The 23391-nt window shown below is 37.0% G+C and overlaps 1 protein-coding gene across 1 annotated transcript in view; it reads left to right on the forward strand.

Moving 5' to 3' along the window:
- Positions 1-638: 638 nt before the first annotated feature.
- Positions 639-23391, forward strand: part of LOC146595489 (uncharacterized) — a gene marked incomplete at its 3' end in the record, with an annotated part of 408834 nt that continues 386081 nt past the window's right edge. Inside the window, exons 1-3 of the mRNA XM_085305610.1 lie at positions 639-846; positions 2940-3830; positions 5997-6110. Coding sequence (XP_085161736.1) covers positions 639-846; positions 2940-3830; positions 5997-6110 — 1213 coding nt within the window. The remainder of the gene's footprint in view (positions 847-2939; positions 3831-5996; positions 6111-23391) is intronic.

Consider the following 23391-nt stretch of genomic DNA (forward strand, 5'->3'; position numbering starts at 1 on the left):
GGGACTGTGAGCAACCCACACCACGGCAGGGACACCCCGAGGGAGAGCAGCCATGGGGGATCCGTACCAGGCACACTAGCAATAGACTAGCCAACAGAAAGCCCTGCTATCTTTAATGTGCTTGCATCACTGCTGCTTCCGTCTATAGCTATAGCTTACCTATAAAGCAGGAATAATGATTCTTTATTTCGAGTTGGAGGTAAATTTACTCTCCAGCATGTTCAATGTTTTAGAAAATCATATTACCAAATTAATAATTCTGCAAACACCATAAGTTTTGAATGATGTGTAGTAAATAAGGATCATTTGCAAAGAATGAAGATAAGCATAAATAATGCATCATTTCCCAAAATGCATTCATTTTCTGACTAAAAGGGTAAGGAAGTAAAGGACAACTTTGTATGTCATCAAAGCAATTAGTGCATACTGCAAAACATGCTGAAGATGGAAGTCAAATTATGCAGGCAATATAACTTGAGGCTTTTCCTATATTATGGGTACTTTACACATTAACTAATATTGATTTAATTCGATGTTTTTTAAATGTGCATGGGATATATAATGTGAATAAATCCATGTCTCAGGGATGAAGCAAGAGCAGGCCGTCCTGTGAAGGAGACGGCGGGGTGGGAAGGGTGATGGCAGGGCAGGCTGGGCAGCAGCCACACCGTGAGCAGCGCAGTGTCACTGGGCTCACGCAAGCAGCACAGAGTCGGGCTGGTGGCCGTGCCCAGAGTCAGCCAACAGCTCCGTGGCCCCCAGGCAAGGCGACGGTGGTGGGGCAAGTCCCAAGGTCAAACAGGGAAGTCAAGTGCTTGGGTCAAGGTCAGGATTTAGATACACAAGGTACAAGGGCAGGTACAGTCCTACTTGCAGCATAGCTCAGGTAAGGAGCACAGGTGAGCGCCTGAGCTTACATKCAGCTCCCAAGCGAAGTGGAGAGACCCCACAGCTGCCTCTCAGCTCTTCTCACAGTGGTTTGATTCAAGATCATAGCCACATCATAGCATATCCAACCAGTATAAGCCGTGTGAGGAAAGTATCTTCTTTATCAATCAAAATAAAGCCTGTAAATGATATCAGAACTATGACTATCCATTGCATGGATGAAAGGCAAAATATTTTATAAACAGGCAAGAATTCTTCCATATCAGGCATGCAATAGCTTTCTTTTCTAGGTATCTAAAAAGAAAGATAACCTTTTATAAACATCTATTTTAGTAACATGTGACAAAATCACATAATTAAAAAAGCCTCTGAAGATGACTTGCTGAATGTGGATTTCTAAACATATAGTCATATAGAGCATAAACTTTTACATCTGATAATAGTCATAGATGTAATAACAGCTATAATGGATATAACAGTTCAACACTGCCAGTTTAAAATAATAAAAAAAAATGTATGATTCAAAATACACATTTGCTAGCACATTATCTAAGCCTGTCATTGACTATCATGTGATTCTAAAGATAATGGAATGGTCTCAAAACAGAAGGATTATGAGTGTTCTGCAACAAGGTTTAGATGCTTATATCCTACTTTGGGTGACAATAGGACAGACTCAATAACATCTTTGATATTATCCTATAATTTTAACCAGTTCTCTACCTCCTTTAATAATCTCCAACTCAGGGTTTCCACAATCAATCGCCTTATTTCCTGCCCTGTTTTGATTGAACTTTTAGCATTGTGCAATGTATGCTCCAGCTGAAGGAAGTACATGCGGGAAGAGAGGAATGTTTCATGAAATGATCCAATTAGAGCTGTATCATAATTCAGCCATGTTTCAGAGACAGACCAGGTACATCCAGATGCAGAAATAGAAAGATGCATTCACATCATTCCATGTCATGTAATTATGAAAACAATGTACACAAATATCAAAATATAAATGCCATTGCTTCTTTTTATTAAATGACTTTCCTTGAAAGATACAGTTCGTGGTTTACAGTCATGTTCTCCTTTGTAAATATGAACTGAAAGGCAACTATTTCAAAGTGTAAGTGAAATGTACTGAGAAAAAAATGCATTATAGCAGCAAAAAAGAGGAAAGCCATTAAATTTAATGCAAAATAAACTGTTACTAACATTTACTGAGAACTATACACAATTTTTAAGGTATTAAACACAAGTGTGTTATGCTTTCATCTTTTCCATCTTGAATTTTCATTTTTTTTTCATCTTGAAGTAGGACTTTGAGAATAAGCTTCATAATTTTAGTTTGTTTTTCTTACTGTTCCAAAATCACACTCTCCCATGGAATAAAAATTGCTGGGTATTCTGAAGAGCCAAAAAAGATTTCTTATAAATTAAATAGTCCTAGGGGGCTCTGGAGGTCTGCTGGCTTTGATTATGATAGATCAAAAACCTTAAAGTGTATGATTAAGTACTTTTAGTTTTCAAAGAGATATATTTTGAAACCTAAGGATTTAATTATTTTGTTGAGTGTGCACAGTCATACTGAAAGTTTGGGATGTGTTTACACTTTTTCTTTACTGAAGTAATAATTCATATGTGTTCATCTTTGGAATGTCTACTTTCAGCATAACTTAATATATCATTGTCAGGAAAACATCTATGGTTAAAAATCATGACTAGGACTTAGCCGTTCTAGTTTAATTCTCAGTTTTGTCACAGGAGTTGGTTATCCTTAGTCTCTGTCAACTTCTTTTACCACTGCACAGAGGCAAAAATATGGGAGGGAAGAGGAGAAGGATGAACTTAAGCTTTTTGCTTTCCATATGTAAAATATATTGGCCAGCAAATTAACAGATTCTGACTTCAGTTACACTGGTGTAATTCTGATCAACTAAGCAAACTTATTCCAGTTTTGCATCAGTGTAACTAAATGCAGACCTTGCTTTGTTGTACGTTTTTTATGTTATATATATTTTTAGTGAGGCTTTGATATTTTACTGTATTTGGTGTATAAACAGAAATGTTTTTCTCTCTTGGAATTCCTAAGATGCAACAAAAAAGAAAATACAAAGGAATCTTAGGCAACAAGTGTTCAAAAGCTGTCTTCAGTAACGATGCTGTTGTGAATGGAGACCTGTATTTGCCACATGAACAAATGAGTGCAAAATCAACAGTTCTCATAACACTGTGCTTTCTTCAAATCTGCATTGTAAATGGACAGATAACATGTGAAAGGCAAATGACTGTCGAATGGCGAGTGGAACCAAAACCCAATATAATAAAATGGACACTAAGAGAAAACATCTGCTCAGACTTTTACACAGAGTGCTGGAATATGGATAAAAGTATTGCTGGGGATATCTCAGAAGAACAAAATCTCCATGTCCCTCAAATATGTCCCTTACAGCTTCAGCTAGGTGACAGTCTCTTCATCTCCTCTGAGCCATCCTTTCAGATGCTTGGAATGAATTTGGCAAATGTCTCCAAGGAAGAATTTATTAATTGCCCTAAAAYCAGCGTTTTTCATGAGCAGCTGATTTTTGTTTGCCAGGTCAGAGGGCTGCACCAAGTTGACCCCAAGTGGCTCGGCGTCGGAACTCATTACTTTGCAGAGCGGCACCACAAGGGTCCACAACTGTGCAGCAAGGGCCTTCGTCTGAACGTAACCGTGAAGCAGCAGCTTTGCCAACAGGCTCCGCACGCACCATTATGCTCTGGGCATGGAAGATGTCTAAGTCATGTTTGGGAGAATGCATACAATTGCCGTTGTTTCGCACAGTACTCTGGAAAATTCTGCCAGAAGTTTGATATGTGCTCCACTAAACCTTGCCACAACAATGCCTCCTGTACGGAGATATCCCAGCTTCCCGGAGAGTCTTATCAATGCATTTGCCCTCCACAGTTTTCAGGTATTTTGTTTTCTTCTAGGAATACATATGTAAGTAATATGTATTGTTTAATGTATAGCAAAAAAGTGCATCACTAGCAAAGTTTTTCCGTAGTTTCATTGTCCATTGCCAATACCACACATGCAYTGAGTCTCTTTTATATGTAGCCTCCTCTAGCAGACTGTGCCGTTATTTAAAGACAGTTTCTACCTGCTTCCATCAATGCATCCACTGGGGGGAAAGACTAAATAAAATTTCCCTGTGCTTCTCTCCCACTTAAACACCAGATGTAGGCAAGTACTTCTGCACTTACACAAGTAACAGATTTTAACAGATTTTTTTTTGTCTGTTTGCTCAGCAGTTCAAGCTTTCCTGCCAAACAATAGAAATTGCTTGGAGTCACACCAACTCGAAAATAGTTACCTAATCAAAATACTGAAAAATAGCAAATGGTTTTGTTGAAATAAAAACACCAACCTGCCATGAAAACTTCTTTTTCAATTTCAAGCCTTTTGAAATCAAATTAGAAAAAAAACAAAACAAAAACAAAATTTGTTTCCAATTAAGAAGTCAAAAATTTAATTAGAAATGCAAGCAAAATAAAATACTTAGACTTTTCCAGATTTTTTGCTTTGTAAAGTTCTTTTCAAAAGCAAACATACTGTTGTCACCAAATTAAATTTTTCACCAAAAAAAAAATCACTTAACTCTATTTATTGCAGTACTTCTGACCAGATTTTTATCCCAAGCTCATTAAGGAATTGAGCTTGGTTTGGTATCAGTCTATCAGAGACTACAGCATTTTCACATACATTCTTACCTAACCATTGTTCTTCATTTCAAAGAGAAAAAGAATGGGATGATGGAAGTTATGGGTATATTCTTTACTGCCTCCAGACCAATGGAGATCAGGAATCCTTTAAAAAGTACCAGAAGTAATCATTCACATCACCAAAAGAAGGGATGCAGCTCTTCCTAAACATGGGGAGCAGAATCCTAGCAATGTTCTCTATGTGGAYGGTAGTTCTGTGCAGTCCCAATAGCAATGCCATGCTATGAGACATGGCTGCTGAGCGAGGAACAAACAAGGTTCACAGAATAGAGAATCAAAGGCTATATTGCATAAAGTTTGCTATAATTTATTTTTAATTGCTTTTCAAATGGCAAAATAATTTCATTACTAATGCACTTGCAAAAAGGCAATTTATGCAGATATGATTATGTCAATGCTATGAAAATAGTATTTTTTATAATTACTTAGAGTTTAGTAAAAACAGTGGGAAATATTTATGGTAGAAAACATTGATGCAGTATGCTTTTTATGTCTTTTGTGAGCTCTGAGGGCTGTGTAAGATGCTTTGAAAATAATAATAACAACAAGGGCTTGGTACTACTTTAATTGAAACTGATGGAAAAATTCATAAGCACTTCTATGAAAACCAGTGACCATGCTTAATGCTTCTATCAAGCCATGCTTGAAATATTCTGCTAGCCTATATGGGACAGTGTATCACACTGTCCCACTGTATGGGACAGTGATCATTTTGTACTGACAGTACTGGCCAGTAAATAAGCTTATGTAAACAAGAACAACTAGAAGATTAAACCATCAGGTATTATGGTTGTGGTTACACAAGTGTAAGGGAGGAAAGAGTTTCTCCCGTCATATAAAGTATATTAGAAAGTAGAAAARTTGACGAAGTGTGAATAATGCCATAATAACAACTCAAGTGGCAAACATAATTATATGGTATTTGGACCCATATGCTGTAATAGCATAAGCAGTTTACAATTTAAATTGTAATTTCAAGAAAGCAGTATATTAAGGAAAATTCATTCAAATTTGACACAAGAACAGCTTTTTGTTCTTAAAGCTACATTCATGCCATAAAAAAACAAATACCTACTGTACCTACAGCATTCCTAGATTTTAAGTTATATGCAAATTTGTAACTGTATGGCAGGTGAGGCTGAGTGCAGTAGCTAGTATGACAGCAGCCCAACTTGCTTTAAAACTTCAGTAGTTTTCACTAAAACTTACAATCAATATTAACATAAATATCTACCTACCTACTTATCTACCAACCTATCTATCTAATAAAATGATTTATTTTACATATAAATTTGTCATTTATGGAAAAATATAAACATTTGCAAAGTTCAATCTTCCTATTCTCTTCTAAATAGGTAAAAATTGTACAGAAATAGTTGGACAGTGCCAGCCACATACATGTTTCAATGGTAACTGCAGCAATGTTACTCCAAATACTTTTCTTTGTGAATGTGACAAGGGCTTTACAGGTAAGAAACACTTTTATTTCCTGTGTTACAATAGTAAGTGGGAACTTCTTTTTTACTGAGATAGTTATTTGAAATGACTGTTGCACAGTTTCTAGGTTTGTCAGGTTTCTTGAATGTGGCTTGTTAGAAAAAGGAATCAGACTCCTCTATATTTTACTCCACTGTAAATTCTAAAGGACTCGTGTGGACTAAGAAAACTGTAGAAATGATAGAGGCTTTTCATGCTTGGATCCCACCCGTGAGGACCTTCCTTCTATTGATGATATGACAAAGGAAGACTCGTAATCAACAACTCACTGCTTCTCAAATACAGAATTTCCAAGAATAGAGTCAGAAGTTCTTGATGGAGGTTTAGGATTACCATGTCATCTATATTTCTAACTCTTAATAGATGTGCTAGAGAAATAAAGTGGAAATATTTTCAAGAGTCAATCTCATTATTTAGTGGTGTATCTCTTGATTTAAAAAATTCTCAGAGGCTAATCATCAGTTTACTCATGATTCATTTGACAGATATGATGCTTGCATAAGAAAGCTTAAATCAGCAAAAAAATCTAGAATGATCCCATTGTAAATATGTTTTTAGGGTTGTCAGGATAACAGCCAAACTTAAAATAGTGTTCATTCTTACACTTCACAGAAGAGCTCTACTGTGTTGCTATAAGAGAAGTAGTACTGGTTAGAAGAACATTATTTATGAATGAGCTAAGTATAAAGCTAGTATTTGAATATCCAAGGACAGTGAAAATTGTAAAGTTTTCTTGGAAGCATCAGTTATCCCTGATAAGCACAGTAGATAAATAACTGCCCTGAGATATAGAGTTAAAAAGAGAAAAAAGGCATAAGGGAGTAAGAGGGATGCAAGCATCAATCTTTATTTTCTTAATGAAAGACTGAACATTCTTGTTCATATTTTAGTCAGCTCTGTGTAGAATTATATTTAAAGAAATGGGATAGAAATGCTTAATTCTAAACTCCTAGAAACTCTTTTCTATATTCCTCTCCCTCGCCTCTCYTTCCTTCCTGGAAGGGGCATTAAGGGCAGCCTCATTCTGAGAAAATTGAAGGAAGCTCTATATCCAAAGGAAGAAAGTCCACTAGTAAACTTCTCTAGGACTACTGACACATTGCCTCTGACCATTTGGGCCTGATGGGGTCAGGGGATGGGGGGGAGATCCTTCAAGACAAAGAAAGGCTGAATCCACAGTGACATGAACATGGTTCAATACACTCGCCTCTGGTGAGGGGGGCATGGCAGCAATCATTGCAGCGTGGTCTCCAGGAATCTGGTAAGAACATTAATTTACATTGAGGAAAAGAGTCTGAGAGTGAGAGATAGCTCCCTTTTCCTTCTCTAGCTGACTGAAGGAAATAGAGAATCCTTTTTTATGCCTGAGAATGGAAGGAAGGAATAGGAGGAAGAGGTGAACCCTCTGGACTTCACCTCTTTTTCCTGATCTGATAAAATTTACTTCAGCTCCCACTGTAACAGGAAAGTATGTCTGAGTTCCTTGTATCAGAATCAGTTGATTAACACACAGTATGGTTTTGCAATTATTTTCTGACTGAATGTGGTCATTTTAACTCTACGTTTCTTTCCCGTGATTCTGTGCAACAAGTGTCTGCTAGTATTAAGGCAATTTCAAGAATAAAAAAGCCCTTGTTTACAGAAAAAATACATTTTGCAATTGTTATTCCATGGTAACTGTGTTGTATTTTCAGTTGAGTTATGTAATTCACAATCTCATAGCTAGAGTGCTATTTTAAATGTGTGAAGTTGGCAGCAAATTCAAAGTATTTTTTCTTTTGATGATCCAGCTGGTGCATAGAAAACAAAAAAAATGTAATAGCAAGATTGTGCAAGTGATATTTAAGATTTGATAAACTTTGGCAAACTTTTTCCCCAAATGAGATAAGAAACTGACAGTAACTGGTTTCATATGAGTTATTTTTATTTTTTTTTAACTTGCTTAGTTCATTAACTGATCTCTCAAGCCTTTCTTCACTGTTTCCTACAAGAAAATCTTTAATATATCTTGACAACAAAGAATTAACATAAGATATGCTGTTATTTTTATGACTGAATTCTCCTATTCATATAAGAATTTGCACCCATCACCAGAAAAAAGCCAAAAGAACAATCCAGGGAACTGCAGGCCTACCAGCTTCATTCCAGTCCCTGAGAAAATCATAGAGTAAGTTATTTTGGAAAACATTTCTTGTACTTTATGAAGAAGAAAGTGACTGAGAATTGTCAGCATGGATTAACCTATGGTAAATCTGACCAACCTGATTAATTTCTATGATAAAATAACTGAATTTGTGGACACGATGAGAGCAGTGGTTATCATTAACTTCATCAAGACTTTTGACACAGTTTTCCACAATATTTTTGCATGTAAGTTAGGATGTTACATATTGGATGGGTGGACAGCTAGATGGGTAAAGACAGTAAGATGATTGGGCTCAGAGGATAGTGGTTATTGGGTCATACTCTACCTGGAGGCCAGCAACAAACAGGTTATTGCAGGGTTTTTTCCTGGGACCTGTTCTGTTTAACATCTTTTAAATGACTTAGCAGAGGTGATGGAGTGCTTGTCCATAAGGCTTGTAGATGGCTGCAGACTGGGGAGGAACAGTCAATACACTTGAGGGCAGGACTTCCACCCAGAAAGACCTGCACAGATTAGAGAAGTGGGCCAACAGGAAGGTTATGAAACTCAGTGAAGACAAAAGTCCGGTACTTGAGAAGGAAGAATCCCTGGAAATAGTATACATTGGTGAATGAGTGGCCAGCGAGCAGCTCTGCTGAGGATGGGGATCGTGATGGGCAGTAAGCTAAATATATGCCAGTTGCATGTCCTGGCAGCATAACAAGCCCGCAATGGGCAGTATTAACAGGAGCACAGCAGTAGAGTAAGATCATCCTCCTATATTGAGCACTTAATAGACCACATCTAGGGTACTGTGCCCAATTTTAGTCCACCCAAAACACTGACAAACTGAGGCAAGTACTGTGGATGCCACCAGGATGGTCAAGGACTGGACCACGTGCTGGAGCATGTGCCTTATGACGAGAAGCTGAGGGAACTAGACCTGTTTTTTGTGAAGAAGAAAACGATTTGGGGAACCAAACAGCAGCCTTTCAACACCTATGAGATTGTCAAGGACACAGAGCCCCAGTGGAGCATGTTGGGAGGGTAAGAGACAACATGCAGTTAATGGATATATGGTAAATGGATAATGCATATAAGGAAAACTTTTTCACCATGAGAACAACCAAGCATTAGAACAGGTTTTCAAGAGGTTAAATAGTCTCCATTCTTGGAAGTTTTCAAGAGCAGACTGGATAAAACTCTGAGTAGCCTCATCTGACCCCATACCTGACCTCACTTTGAGCAAGAGGTTGTACAGAATCGCAGAATCACAGAATGGTTGAGGTTGGAAGAGACCTCTGGAGATCATCTAGTCCAACCTCCTTGCTCAAACAGGATCACCTACAGCACATTGCACATGATCGCATCCAGACGGGTTTTGAATATCTCCAGATATTCCTCAGGGGTGCTGTTCACGGAAGGAGGAGGGCTTCTTACCTGCCTTCCCCCTCCCCCCGAAAGTCTCAGGGTGCATGTCAGGCTGTTTATATGGTTTTGTATTATCTGCTTCCCTCTTGGGGGGGATGCCTGCGCAGGGTGGCAGTGGCCCCGTCCCGTGCACACAAAGGGCTGTTGTTTGCCAGGCAGTGTCTGCCCGTCATGGGGCTGTGGCTGTGGCTGGAAGAAGTACGTGGCAGTTCTTTTCCTTTTCTGCAGAGAAGGACCTGGGAGTTCCGGATGACAGGCTGACCATGAGGCAGCAATGTGCCCTTGTGGCCAAGGCCAATGGTTTCCTGGGCTGCATTGGGAAGAGTATTGCCAGAAGGTCGAGGGAGGTGATCCTGCCCCTCTACTCAGCCTTGGCGAGGCCTCATCTCGAGTCCTATGTCCAGTTCTGGGCTCCCGACTACAAGAGAGACATGGAGCTACTGCAGAGGGTCCAGCGTAGGGCTATGAAGATGGCTACAGGACTGGAGCATCTCTCTTAAGGCTGCGAGAGCTGAGCCTGTTTAGCCTGGAGAAGAGAAGACTGAGGGGGGATCTTATCAGTGTGTACAAGCACCTGAAGGGAGGGTGTCAAGGGGACAGAGACAAACTCTTTTCAGTTGTCCGGTGTGACAGGACAGGAAGCAATGGGCAGAAATTGAAGCACAGGAAGTTCCTCCTGAATGTGAGAGGGGATTTCTTCCCTGTGAGAGTGACGGAGCACTGGCCCAGGTTGCCCAGAGAGGTTGTGGAGTCTCCTTCTCTGGAGATCTCCAAGGCCCGCCTGGATGCAACCCTGTCTAACATGCTCTAGGTGACCCTACTGAGCAGGGAGGTTGGACTAGATGATCTGCAGAGGTCCCTTCCAACCTCAACCATTCTGTGTTTCTGGGGCTGGGGCTGGGCAGGCTGCAGCCCCTGGGACCCTACACAGATGCTCAAACCAGCATAGCCCAGCTCAGGCCATGGCCATCCCTAAGCCCCAGCACAGCACAGCAGCACAAAGATCAGCTGAAGAGATATAATTAGCTTCTTTTAGTGTGTTTTTAACTCAGCCAGTTAAATAGGGAGTTCACATTTTTTTCAACTTGTGTTTAATTAGGGACCTTAATCAGGACCCTAAGTTTTCAAGGGGTTATGGTGTTTCCAGACATTGATTCAAGGAGCTTAGTGCATCCACTTCAGCTACTAGGGAGCCTCTGAGTTCAAGAGAAAAGTTAAATCTTTAAAGTTAGATGCTGAGAATACTTGGCAGTGCTTTTCATATTTCATTGTGGCTAAAGCAATTTAGGCAATAATCACTTGACTGCTAGACAATTCTAATGCAAGTAGCTGTAATTGACTATACAAATATGATACAGAACAATCTGCCTTACCTAATAATAAAGATACATACATAATGAAGACCTATTGGAGCTACACCAAATGACATGAATTAGTTTATCTGATCTAGCAGATTTTTGTTTTCTTAAATATACTTTTCTGGGRTAATTTATTGCATACTTCAATAATCTATTTTTTAAAAACTTCCTATGAATTTTGATAATCTTCCTACATCATACAGTGCTTTTTACTTTTAATAATAGCAAACTATCATTGGTTAATAAAGCAATTTCACTAGAATGAATATATCTCTAATAGTACTTTCTGATAGACAAATATAATTCCTCTGGGATAACAGAGACATGTATACCTCCTGTATTTAATGTTGATTACTGAACAGAGTTGCTTCAGTTGCTGAGCAGCTCAGTGATACTGTGGTCTCTTTAAATTAGAGTTAGCTAACTTGCACTCAAGTTTCCTTATTATTAAAGTTATGTCAGGACAATTCTAGTAACCTTTCCCAAGCTTATATGTAAATCAAGACATTGGAGAGTAAATTGTACAACTCACTGACATACTAGCCCAAGATGCCAACTTGTAAGCCTTTAACAAAATGAATTGTAACAAATTATTTTTAAAAAGGGAGATTACTGACCATGAGATAAATAACAATACTTGGTTCTACAGGAAATAGGGAAATTGACCTATTATAAGAAAAGAAAGACTGTCAGCTCTAAGATAACTCTGAAAAAGATGGTAATGTGCAAACATTTGTGGGTGCTGTACCGATTGTGAGTGTTGTGCTTATAATACTCTTCAGGAAAATATGTTTGAGCTATGATAAGTGAGTAGTTTTGTTGAAGAAATCTAAAGCAGAATCCTAAAAGATAGCTTAATTTAGGCAATTTTGTTTTTCCTGATCTTTTCTCTTCAGTTCTGCAAAAGCATGTTGTTTGTCAATACTGACATCAACCTCATCTTAAAAATATGGATGAAAAGGTCATTTATATGAAGTGATTTAATAACAGTTTTATCTTGAAGTAAAAAAATAAATAAAAAAGGAAAATTATTTTTAATTGTTGTCTCAAAATTAATTAAAAGACAAAATCTGGATATACTTGGGCAATATGTTAGCACTCATGGAACACATAATCATTTAGCAGTTATTTATTATGAAGCCAGATATATGATTGCCTATGTTATTTAGAGTAACTATGAGATAGTGTGGTTCAGGATAAAGTAAATTCCTTTTCCTAAATAGTTTTTCTTCAAGGAAGGTTATTTTTTTCCTACATTATTATTAATATCATATTTCACAGTGAATTTTATGACTGAAAGTTTTTTTTTTTTTTTTTTTTTTTTTGATTACTTCCATTTTAAATTAAGTCGATTTATTTTTAAGTTTGAACCCAAGAGGTTCTTAATCCAGGAACTTACTCAAATGCTATCCTATGGTTAGGGCTGGGGTTAGGATTATGGTTTAGAGAGGTAGGAAGCCTTGACCTACAGTTGTGGCAGGATTGCATAGAGGCTGCAGGAGGAAGAGGCAGGTTGCCACAACAATTCTCCCTTGAGAATTGCTGTCCACCTTGTTCTCCTCCTTGTCCACCACTCAACTAAACCTAGACTTAGGCTAGGGTTCAGTATAAGGTTAGGTTTAGGGTTTGGAGGGAAAGCAGTTCAGAGACAGAGTAGGAATTCCCTGAGAATATGTTCTTCTTGGCAATGTTGGTGGTCTAGAGTCATAAGATTGCAATGTGATTACAAATAGCCCATGCAATAAACTCATGAAATGTGTATTTCTTCATCATAAGTGTGATTCTTTTAAATGCTGAATAATTTAATGATTTAAGATCCTTTTAAGTTTCAGTCAAGATACTGATCCTTCTGTTTTTATCTGCAACAGTGTATCTTATATATTGTATTTACAATCATTTATTCAAAGTGGTGTATTGGGACATAATTACTTACCTTTAGAATCAACAATAAGGAATAAACCTTATTAATGTATTTTTTTCTAATAGAATTCTTATACCTTCTGTTGTAGAATTCATACTGTTCATGTATAGTATTACACATAACAGGTACTGGAATAATGTCCTCTGTATTGACCGGCAAATTATGTTACAAACAATAAAACATTTATACTTAAGTGAGAATACTAAAGCATGCAGTGATGCTATCTCACGCTATCCTATGCCTGAAAAGGGTCTTTAAATGCACCTAGATTAATTAATCATAGTTTCTAATGGATACATAAAATAATGCATGGCTCTGAAGTTTTTAATTCAAATTATTCATAGATTTATTTACTCATTATAAAATTACTATATAAAGACATAGAGATATTAGCATTCACAACATCATCAATGAGACTGATAGTTATTTGATTTAGATTAGCTTGAAGAGCTAGCTAGCAAAGAGCTTTCTTAAACAAAGTTGAATGAAGAATGCAATAAAGGCATTTTTTGAGAAGGTGAGGCTGACAGCTGTTGCTGTCAAATTTGAGAGTAGCAACTCATTTGTTTTTATATTTTTATTTTTTAAAAAAGGATTTCTATTTGAAAATTAACCACTTCTGCAATGATATTTTAAAAATGGTATTTATAAAGCTCTGATTTGCTATAGTTACTTAAATTGTCTCTCTCATACATCCACCTCTGATATATAATTATATCAAATGCTTATATGCGTTCCCTGCTTTGTGACCCCGCTGACTCTGTATTAAGTAATAGAGACGGCAAGAGATTATCTTTTGAGAACAACTCCACTCTCAAATTCTCAGCGAGCAAAAGTGAATCTCTTCAAGCATGCTATTCCATCATCAACAAACACTTTCAGCAGAATGGCTAAGCCTGTAAGACCATAACGTGGTTTCCTCATAAGCCATATAAAATGGTGTGGTTGACGCTAGCTTGGAGCTAGCATTGCTTTGTGTCTCAGCTAGTTGCCTATAAAGTGAAGATTCTTAAATTTATGTGCCTACTTGCAGGTATTTACATAGGAGCTAAATGTCCCAAGTTCTTATCCTATTCACTGGATTTCTAGACAATACAGTAAATGGAGCTAAGAGAGTTAATCAGCCAAATGGCTCATGTTTAGGGTCAGCTAAATCACTCTCTAAGTTTCACTGACCTGTACTGGCTAGTTCACAACTGGAAATAGTAGGAGTTTAAGACTACATGCATGCATAGTTCTATCTAATCATGTAGCTATATAACCACCTGAATTTAGATATTTTAATCTAGAACCAAACTCACACCTAGCATTCCTTTGCAGAGCAACAAGTTGTGTTTCCTCTGAATAATTGATCTTATCCTAGATGTTACTCTGATTATAATAAGTTTCTAGATATCAAAATGTAGGTACTATCGCTAAGTGTACTAAGGAAAACAGAATATTTTTCTCACTCTTCCTTCTTTATAAATACTATATTTAAATATCTAGAATGTTAAATAAAAACAAAGCTTTCATTTATACCCTTTTCCACATTTCAATACAGACAAAAAACCTCACCACCTCCTACATAGCATTTCTGTGTTCTCCCTGTACAGCTATCTAATTACAAGCATTTCAATAGTCTGACATTACTGCAAATGTGGCTAATTCAGTTTAATTTGTAATTGTGTAGATGTATGAATATTTAATAATTTAATTTTTAAAGATGGACATATTGGAAAAGGAAATATAATTTTTAAATATTTTTGTTCTAAGAATCTACTATAATGATGAATTAACTGTTTCCTGTAATAAGAATTCATATGCTCTGTGCAGGGTTGTACCCTAAAAAGTATTTTTAGCTAAAAGCATCTTTCAGATTATAGTTTTAAAACTTCATTTTACATTTTCCAGCTGTAAATCACATTATACAGAAAAATCCCTCAAACCCTTATATGCAGAATTACAAAGATAGTTTTTACTGAATTTCTGTAATTTCTGCCTCAAAAGAGATAGATCTAAAATGGCAATAATGAAAGATGAGATGTAATTTCCCCTCAAACACTAATTTTGTTATGTTAGCCTATCAGTAGAGATCTTCGAATCACAGATGCATCAGTTGCAGAGTACAGGTATGGAGCAGAAGGGTCTGATTTATCCATGGATCCAGCAACTCCTGCTTGCTCTGCCAGACCTAAGATGACTGATGCCAGCAAACAGCTTACAATTGGTAAGTCATTCAGAAATGGACCATAATAGTCCTGCATAACTAGGGAAGAGCAGATTTGCATTGGGACTCATGTCTAAAGGGAAGTTCCCAGTAAGTAAAGGCTAGTAGGAAATTAAGTATAGGATAATAGGCCAGAAAAGGAGAGGAGAATGTGTGTTCAACACTGATTTATAAGATATAGAGGATTACATGGAAGACTGGTAAGATATAAGAAGTCAGTAATATAGTTTAGAAACAAAACACAAAGGAGTTAGACATTGCTGAGTACTCCAAGAAAGCAGGGCTTGGAGAAAATTTAGAAACAGTAAGGGATGAATGGCTTGTTACTAGGAATGATTAGTTTAGGGTTGAATGAACTAATTTAATACTGGAGCCTTAGAGTCTTGCAACAGAAACAAGAAATACACTTTAAACATATTTAAACATATTCTGTGAACTGATCGTCCCTGTAAGTTTGGCAGCAATGTAAAGTGGGCTGATTGCAAAGAGGTTTGGGTCATAGTATGTTTGGATGTTTGTTACAGTCTTCCAAGAACAACAGAATTGAGCAAAAAAATTGAATATTTATCCATTTCCCTAATTTGGACCAAGTATAATGTGAGTTTACTGTGATCTTGTGACTCCACCCACCGCTTGTATTAAAAACAAAAGTGGATGATTTATGCATCATGCTTCCTCTTGATCCAGTGAGCTTTGTGTAATCCAGTAACAAACCTCATTTTCATCTCCTTTCTTTCCTACCTATAGACACTTATTTTTTGCAGAACTACTTATAACCTCTTGTCCCCWAGCAGTAAAACCCCATTGCCACTTTTATCAGTTACGGAGTTTTTCAGCTCTCTATTCTCCGGGTATATTCAGAAGCCATTCCCCTCAAATAACACATCCATCCCTTTGCTAATCTGATTAGATTAGCAAATCTATTATATTATATTATAGCAATATATTATAGCAATATATTATATTATAGCAAATTAGATTTGTGTAGGCTAGCAATAAACATTGGTATGTGGTTGGCTTGAGGAACTAGTAACTTGAAGGTGAGAGCTCAACCTGGGTCCTGCAAGATTGGCAGTACTAGAGAAAGAGCTCTGAGACCACCAGAAGTGAATGGCCTATCCTGATATTGATTAGGAGTTGGTCTATCAGTAACATGCCATTCATGTTAGGGTAAAGGGATTCACTAGTTAAACTAAATACTGAATTCTTCTTTGCAAGAATTGCTGTTAACAAGACTAATACCATGAAGGACTGTTATATTATTAAATGATATACTATACTGTTACATATTTTTTGTAATTTTTATTAAGAGTTGTCACTGAGTTTACATTGTTGGATGCTTGGACCACCTATACTATTTAATTTTATCATGGTTTCTAGAACGGTTTTAACCTTGACTAGCCTCTCTTTCCCTAAATATCTATAGCATGGTTGTGAGTAAGCCAGGGACTATTCTCAGTAGGAACTTTGGCTGCTTTGGAGGCTAATAGAGTTTAATATAACAGATGTAGACATTTTGTACCAGCTGGGTCAATATCAGGGTATGGTCCTAAACAACTTTAATATTAGTGCAGACACAGTACATGAATCTCATGGTTTACTGCTAGCTCTGGGATCATGAACTATTGATGCAGCTAAAGGTTATGGTAATACTACAGAATAAAGRATCAGTTTTACTGAAGAATTCTGCAAATCTTATACTATGATAAGGTATTGAACCATGTCCAAGACGAGTCTAACAATAACTTTTGGGGTGTGCAGAGAAGTACAAGAATATTGCTAAAGCTAGAGTTACTGCTGTTTTCATTTAGCTTTTTAAAAAAGGAAGTTGAAGGTGTAGTTTCAATGTTGGATTTTTCAAGCCCTGAGAGATAAGAATTGGACAACTAAGCAGCTGAACGGGAAATGTTTATGATTTATTTTGGTAGAAAGATCCCATACTATTGCTCAATGTACTACTGAGGTAGAAATGGATTGTAGATTATGATCCTAAAAGACATAAATCCATCAAATATACTTGATTTTTTTTGGCCATACTTCTAAATTCGTGAAGAAAAACTAGGTTTTCCATCTTCCCATCCTGACTTTATAGCTCAGATCTCACTGGGAATTACATCTGAAATTAAATATTAAGTATAAAACACTGGCCTCTGTGCAGCTTCTCAATAGCCCCTACGCCTACTATCCCAGGCCTGTGAGATCCTAATAAAACATTTCTCTTAAAGTACCTGATTTCTCTAGGTGGTAACAATAAAGCTAAGGGGCTTTGAAGGCTCCAGATGACAGTCCTTGCATTTAAATGCCTAAGTTAGGTTGACAGGATCTCTTCTGAATGATCTGAGAGGCACTTACCTTACCCCTTAAACTATGGAGGTAACATAGGCTTCTAGTATGGAGAGACTGCTCTGTTGTAAGTGTAAAATACATCAGTTATCAGTACTAGGTAGATGGGTTTCTGTTCTTGGTTCCAAGTCCATGAGAATTTTCATTTGTTTGAATGTAGTCAAACCCCTTGATTTTTCAAAATCACTCATCAACTAGAAGTCCTCAGATTATAGTATTTGTCATATCAAATTAATTCTACCTGCAGTTCTTGAGATATAGGGCAGTTCTGACTCCTCCAGAATCATGGAAGCTGTGAGACCCTTTCTAGTCTCAGACTCCTGACTAAAGCTCTCTACTAGTAAATGAAGCAGGGCCATGACACCAACTGTCAGTGACTACAATCATCCATAGAGTTTGTTACTCTATACACATTATTGTTTTGGCATGGCTTCATTTCAAATAGTGTCTAGGCAATCTTTGCGGATTACCAGGGACTATTCCAAATGCTGTTCATTTTCTTTTCTGTGGTTGGGAGACCTTGAGAACATATGTCATGCCTTGCTACTTGTCCTAATGGGCCTTAGACCACTTAAGTTTTTAGTACAAATGCAGCCTAAGACTTCAAAGTTTTCAGGAGTTATGGGTCCATCTCTAAGTCTCTGCCATCCCACCATCCCAGAGTTCTCAACCACAGATCCTAGTCTGTGGTAAGATAGATTACCGAGAGCCAGTTTTTCACAAGGCATCCAAATATATTTTCTATTATTCTATACTGAAAAAAAAAAGTCATGAAAACAAAAGTGAAAATGGTCAGCTTGGTCAAGACTAGGAGAAGTTAAATAGGAGGATCCTAGACTTGATGTGGCCTCAGATGGAGAGGTTATAAATAAAAAGATGAAAAGTATAGCCTCAGTAAAAGGTTCTGGAGGAAGTGAAGGAGACATTCAACCTGGTACACTTGGTGAACATTTGCCATTGTTTCCCCCTTGCTGCAGAACAGGCATAAATCAGGAAAACCCATGTACTGCACAGTGAAATCTGTGCCGTCCTCTCCTTTCTGACCACAAACTCAGCTTGGAATAYTGTCTGGCCATAAATGCAACCTCTTCATATATTCATAAAGCTTTAGCTGGCTGGGCTTAGGGTCAGCTTGTGGTACAACCGTGTGGCCTTGAATCAGAGAGCTGTGTGAGAAGGGCTGTGTRAGGAAGACGTTGTGAAAAGGAGGGACCTTCTCTCCCCACACCCCTGCGCTTTGCTTGGTAGCTGCTTTTAAGCTCAGCATACATCGTAAGTATGCCTGTGCCTGGTCTTGTACCTCTCTGATTCTGACCCTGATCCTAAMCCACTGACTTGGCTTTCTAGCTTGATGTCTCACCTGCCTTACTGCTACAGAATTCCCTGGCAACCTGGGCTGTTGGCTCAGTCTGGTTGCTACCACTGCCAGACCTGCCTACATTTCTATTTATGCTGGTAAGGTGCAGTCTCTGATTGCCTTTCTGCAATTCCTAGCTCCTGGCTGACCTTCCCTTATGGAGCAACTTGACCTTACTACTCCCTGCCATGTACTCGCCCACCAGTTATTTGCCTGCTGCTGATGGCAAAAGGCCTTGCCAGTTTGTGTCTGAAGAAGGTGTAGGGGCAGGAATATGGAGTGGAGCTCAGGCATGCTAAGTTGTCTCTGTGATGTGATTTAAAGTTGGGCCAATGAGTTGTTGTGAGATCTATTGAAATAGCATGCAGGAGACAGCCAGCTTATCAGACAGAAATTCAAAAAAGTTTTACAGACCAGACCCTAGCCTCCTTTCAGAGAAAACCCTGCAGAGGCTCAGTGCCACTCTTAACCACTGAGACTAACCAGGATTACGAAGGACAGGAATAGTGTGTTAAATCACTCTCTGTCCTCCCCCTCCACATGTCTGCTACCACCAGGTAAGGCTGCTGCCCAGGTTTCAGTTTTCGTGTGGGCATCTCACCTTTTTTATTCTTCAGTCATTATGAAATTCATCCAGCAAAATATTGGCATAAATCATAATTCTATTGTTATCTGTTTCTCTCACAGAAAGAATGTAAATCCTGAGTACTGTTTATCTCTAGCTGATATAATAATTGAGGAGAAAAAGCTGAAACTTCACTTTTGAATCTATTAAATTTGTTTTYATGCCCAATACATACACAGAAATATACACATATTCAAAACATACACAATTTTGATTTACTACAGAAGAAACTTTGGCAGCCTTTAAGAAAAAATATTTGTAAACTAAAGTTCTTCAGTAATTCCATAGATTTCTTATTAATTAAAAAAAGTCTAACTTGTTGTGTACATTACAAAAGTAATCACCTTTCAYTTCCCTTTGGAGAGCCATTTATGTAGTTTTAGTTTTGTCTTGGAAAACCTGTATTAAGAAATGATTGTCTGATGCCAGACAAGTGTTTCTTTCTATTTCTTTCAACATTTCTATCTGTATCTTCTCATTTTTTTATTATAATTTGAAATGATCAAAGGTAAAAATGAAAGTCCACAAAGAACCGAGATGTCACCCAACAGTAAGATCTGGAGACAGAAGTAAAGACAGGCAATGAAGAATTATCTCCTGACTGTTTTACTTGAAGTCTCAATTTCCTACAGTTTTCCTGCAATCTTTTTATCCAGAGAAGGAAGAGGGTTTTAACTGTCATTTCATGTCTTCCTAGTCTTTAGTTGGCATGCTCCTGCTTGATTACTTTCTACTTCTTCTGAGTAAAGATGAATGTTTATCCTTACCATGATGAATATATATTAAAGACGATTATATCCCAGCTATTCCTCTTACAAGCAAAAAGATACAGAAAGAAAAACACTCACAGTTTGCACATCTCTTCTTTGAACAACAAAAATGAAAAACATCCAAGTCATCTYTTCTCTTGGGTGTCTTTGCTGCTTGAATAGGAAGGAAAGCCACAGTTATTTTTTTCATAGCTCTATACAGAGGTAGGAAAAAAATCTTGGCAAAATCCTGTATCTCACTGCACTCTTGAGCAATATTTCATTTCTTTGYGGTCAGGATGTTTTTTATTGCCTGGGCAATGTGTTTCTTGCTGTCTTTCTGTTTTCCCCTTTTTTGTTATCATTCAGGGAGTGGAAATAAATATCATCAGCAATTAAAACACAGCCTGTGATAATTTTATGATAGCTGATTCTATAGCATTTCAAATGAAGGTGTTGTGCCATTTGTTCTCCATGGTCAGAAAATCTGTTCTGGCCTTGTTCAGCTAACTAGTACAACACAAACTGTGAGTCTCAGTAGCTATATGTTAGACTGAAGCTTGCATTTACTTCAAGGAAAGAATAGAGTCTTTTACAAGTATGTATAAAGTGCATATGCACATCATAGCATTAAGTGCATGGACTAGACCCAATTATATGCTTTCCTAAGTGCTTTGCTGGATCAAGGCCATACATAATTTTTTACACACTTCCTTTACATCCCAGTCTTAACATTTTACACCTTATGTTACATTTGGGAGCGTAAGAAAAAAAGCCARAGCAATAACAACTTTGGAATTAAAAAGAGTAATTGCATGCATTACTTTGTGGCCTACAGTGATTTTTGCCATTGGTTTCAGTCAATAGATTGTATCACTAACCTTTTTTAAAATGATACGTTAACAACAGGATTTGAGTAAAGTTTAAAACTGAGATTTCCTATGAGATCAGCATTGTCAGAAAACAAGACTTAATAGTAATGAAGCTGCATTTGACAAAGATGTTACTAATTCCTGTAGTAATTATCTTTTTTCCTCTGCAATATTGTAATGTATTTTAACAAGGCTTTGGATGATTTAGACAGATCTAAATGTTCATAAGATTCAACACAAATCAGTGCTTTTTAGATAGGAGGAGTTTTTTATTTACCCACTCACAGAAAAGTATGGTTCTGGAAAAAGTTAAGAGTTAAAAATTATATAGTTTATGTATAGATAATAATACAAAGTACAGAAAAATAATTTTCTCTTTGAGATTTACTGAAAATATATTTTACAGCAGACTTAATCTTACCATGAGTATAATTTAGTTTGACTTATGYCAAGTTGATGTTCCTCTTCCTTTAGATATTTATGTATAAAGAGAGTATTCTCCTTCATAATCAGTCTTGTCCTGCTTTGTGTGTCCTTTATATTGCTTCAGACTAGTTTGTGGYTTCACAGATATAGTCCTGCACTACAAGTGCACTTWAAAAWAWATATATATATATATATTGCATCATGACTGAATGAATATAGGACATTGATTAACATGGAAACTATTTTTTGTTATCCACTCATTTGATACGGCCTAAATCTTGTGAAAATTTTTATAAGCCACAAGTTCCAGTTTATCTTCTTATTCATAGTCATTTAACTGAATATTTAGTGGATTCAAACACATAATAGAAGGTTATCTCTTACTATTGCCTCTAAARGAAGTAAAGGCAATTTTTCTCTCACTTTCCAGTCCCACTGTTTTTTTCAAATATTTAACACAGCTGTTCATAATTTTTTTATTTACAAATCTCTCTGCTCATTTTAATCTGAGTGCAATTGTAGTTCAGTTTCTGTTTAAAACTATTACGTTAGGAAAAAACAAAACTGTTGTCCAATTGCAATTCCTAAATGTCTGATCCTTGGTCTTTTTTGAATATCAATCTAAGAACACAAGTTTTTATTCAAATAGCCTTAGAGGCAGCAGGGGGRAAAGATAGAAATAGAATTTTTACCTCTACTTTCCAGTAGGTACTTCACATAATTGCCCTGAATAGAGAGAAAAATGAACACAACATTGTAGAGTCTGAGTCTACACTAGTTTTTATTTAAGCAATAAGAACATAATATTGTGACAGTGGAGATAATAGTAGAGACTATGAAGCACAGTCAGACTGAGTTCTGCAAAATCCATGAGAGAACAGACACAAGCAGTATTCAAGAGCCCCAATATTTCTTTCTGCATGTCTAGGAAAATGTATTTTGAAGGAAGATGAACCAAGTGGGAATWAACATTTGGGATTTTTAGGCAAGTATCAAGGCTAAAAAGTAAGCCAAATGGTCTCCCATCTTTATTTGATGGATTCACTGCCTTAACATGCTAATGACAGAAGGAGTAATACGAGCTAATGATACCAAAAACATTTGATAAATGTTTTATCCTTTCCTGAAAATTTATTTAAAACTGATATAGATTTTAAAAAGTCCCAAAGAAAGTATGCCTATTAATGATGAAGTCATATTCCTAAAGGTCTTAGACTAACACTTAATTTGCACAGATACACAGGACTGCATTGTCTTGATGAAATGATACAAGACTGGCCCTTGCAGTACAAGAGTCTTTACAGCTCAACATCYTTTTGGTGTTTCAGGAAGCCATGACGGTGATCAGGCAAGCCGAGAGTATCTATTATGAACAGGAAACATTATGAGGAAACATTAATCTTGTATATTAACACTTCAGAGTAATAACTTGGGGTTATTWGGAAGGAAAGTGAAGGAGGAAGRGAGTGGAAGAAGGGAAGGAAGAAAGAGAGGAGAGGGAAGGAAGAAAAGCAGGGAGGGAGGAAAACAGGCAATTTCTCAGAGGCTTCACTATGGTATCAAAGCTGACTACAAGCTATRGTGCCATCTACTCATCACAACATTTAATTGTTCATATTGTAATATATGAAGACTTGTATAATGAGATACCATTTTACAATCTTCAATACTGAAAAGAAGCTGCATTTCTAAAAAGCCCATAGCCCCAGTTAGACAACTGGCTGAAGAATCCCAGCACAAATATGGTTTGTACTGGTTATGGTTTTAGTACTTTAGTTTCATTAGTTATGAGTTTACAACATTATTCACCTGATCAGTTAATTTCCTATCTTGATAT

Source organism: Rhea americana, unplaced genomic scaffold (assembly GCF_003343005.1).
Source record: "Rhea americana isolate MKP2758 unplaced genomic scaffold, rheAme1 scaffold_224, whole genome shotgun sequence".
Classification (NCBI taxonomy): Eukaryota; Metazoa; Chordata; class Aves; order Rheiformes; family Rheidae; genus Rhea; species Rhea americana.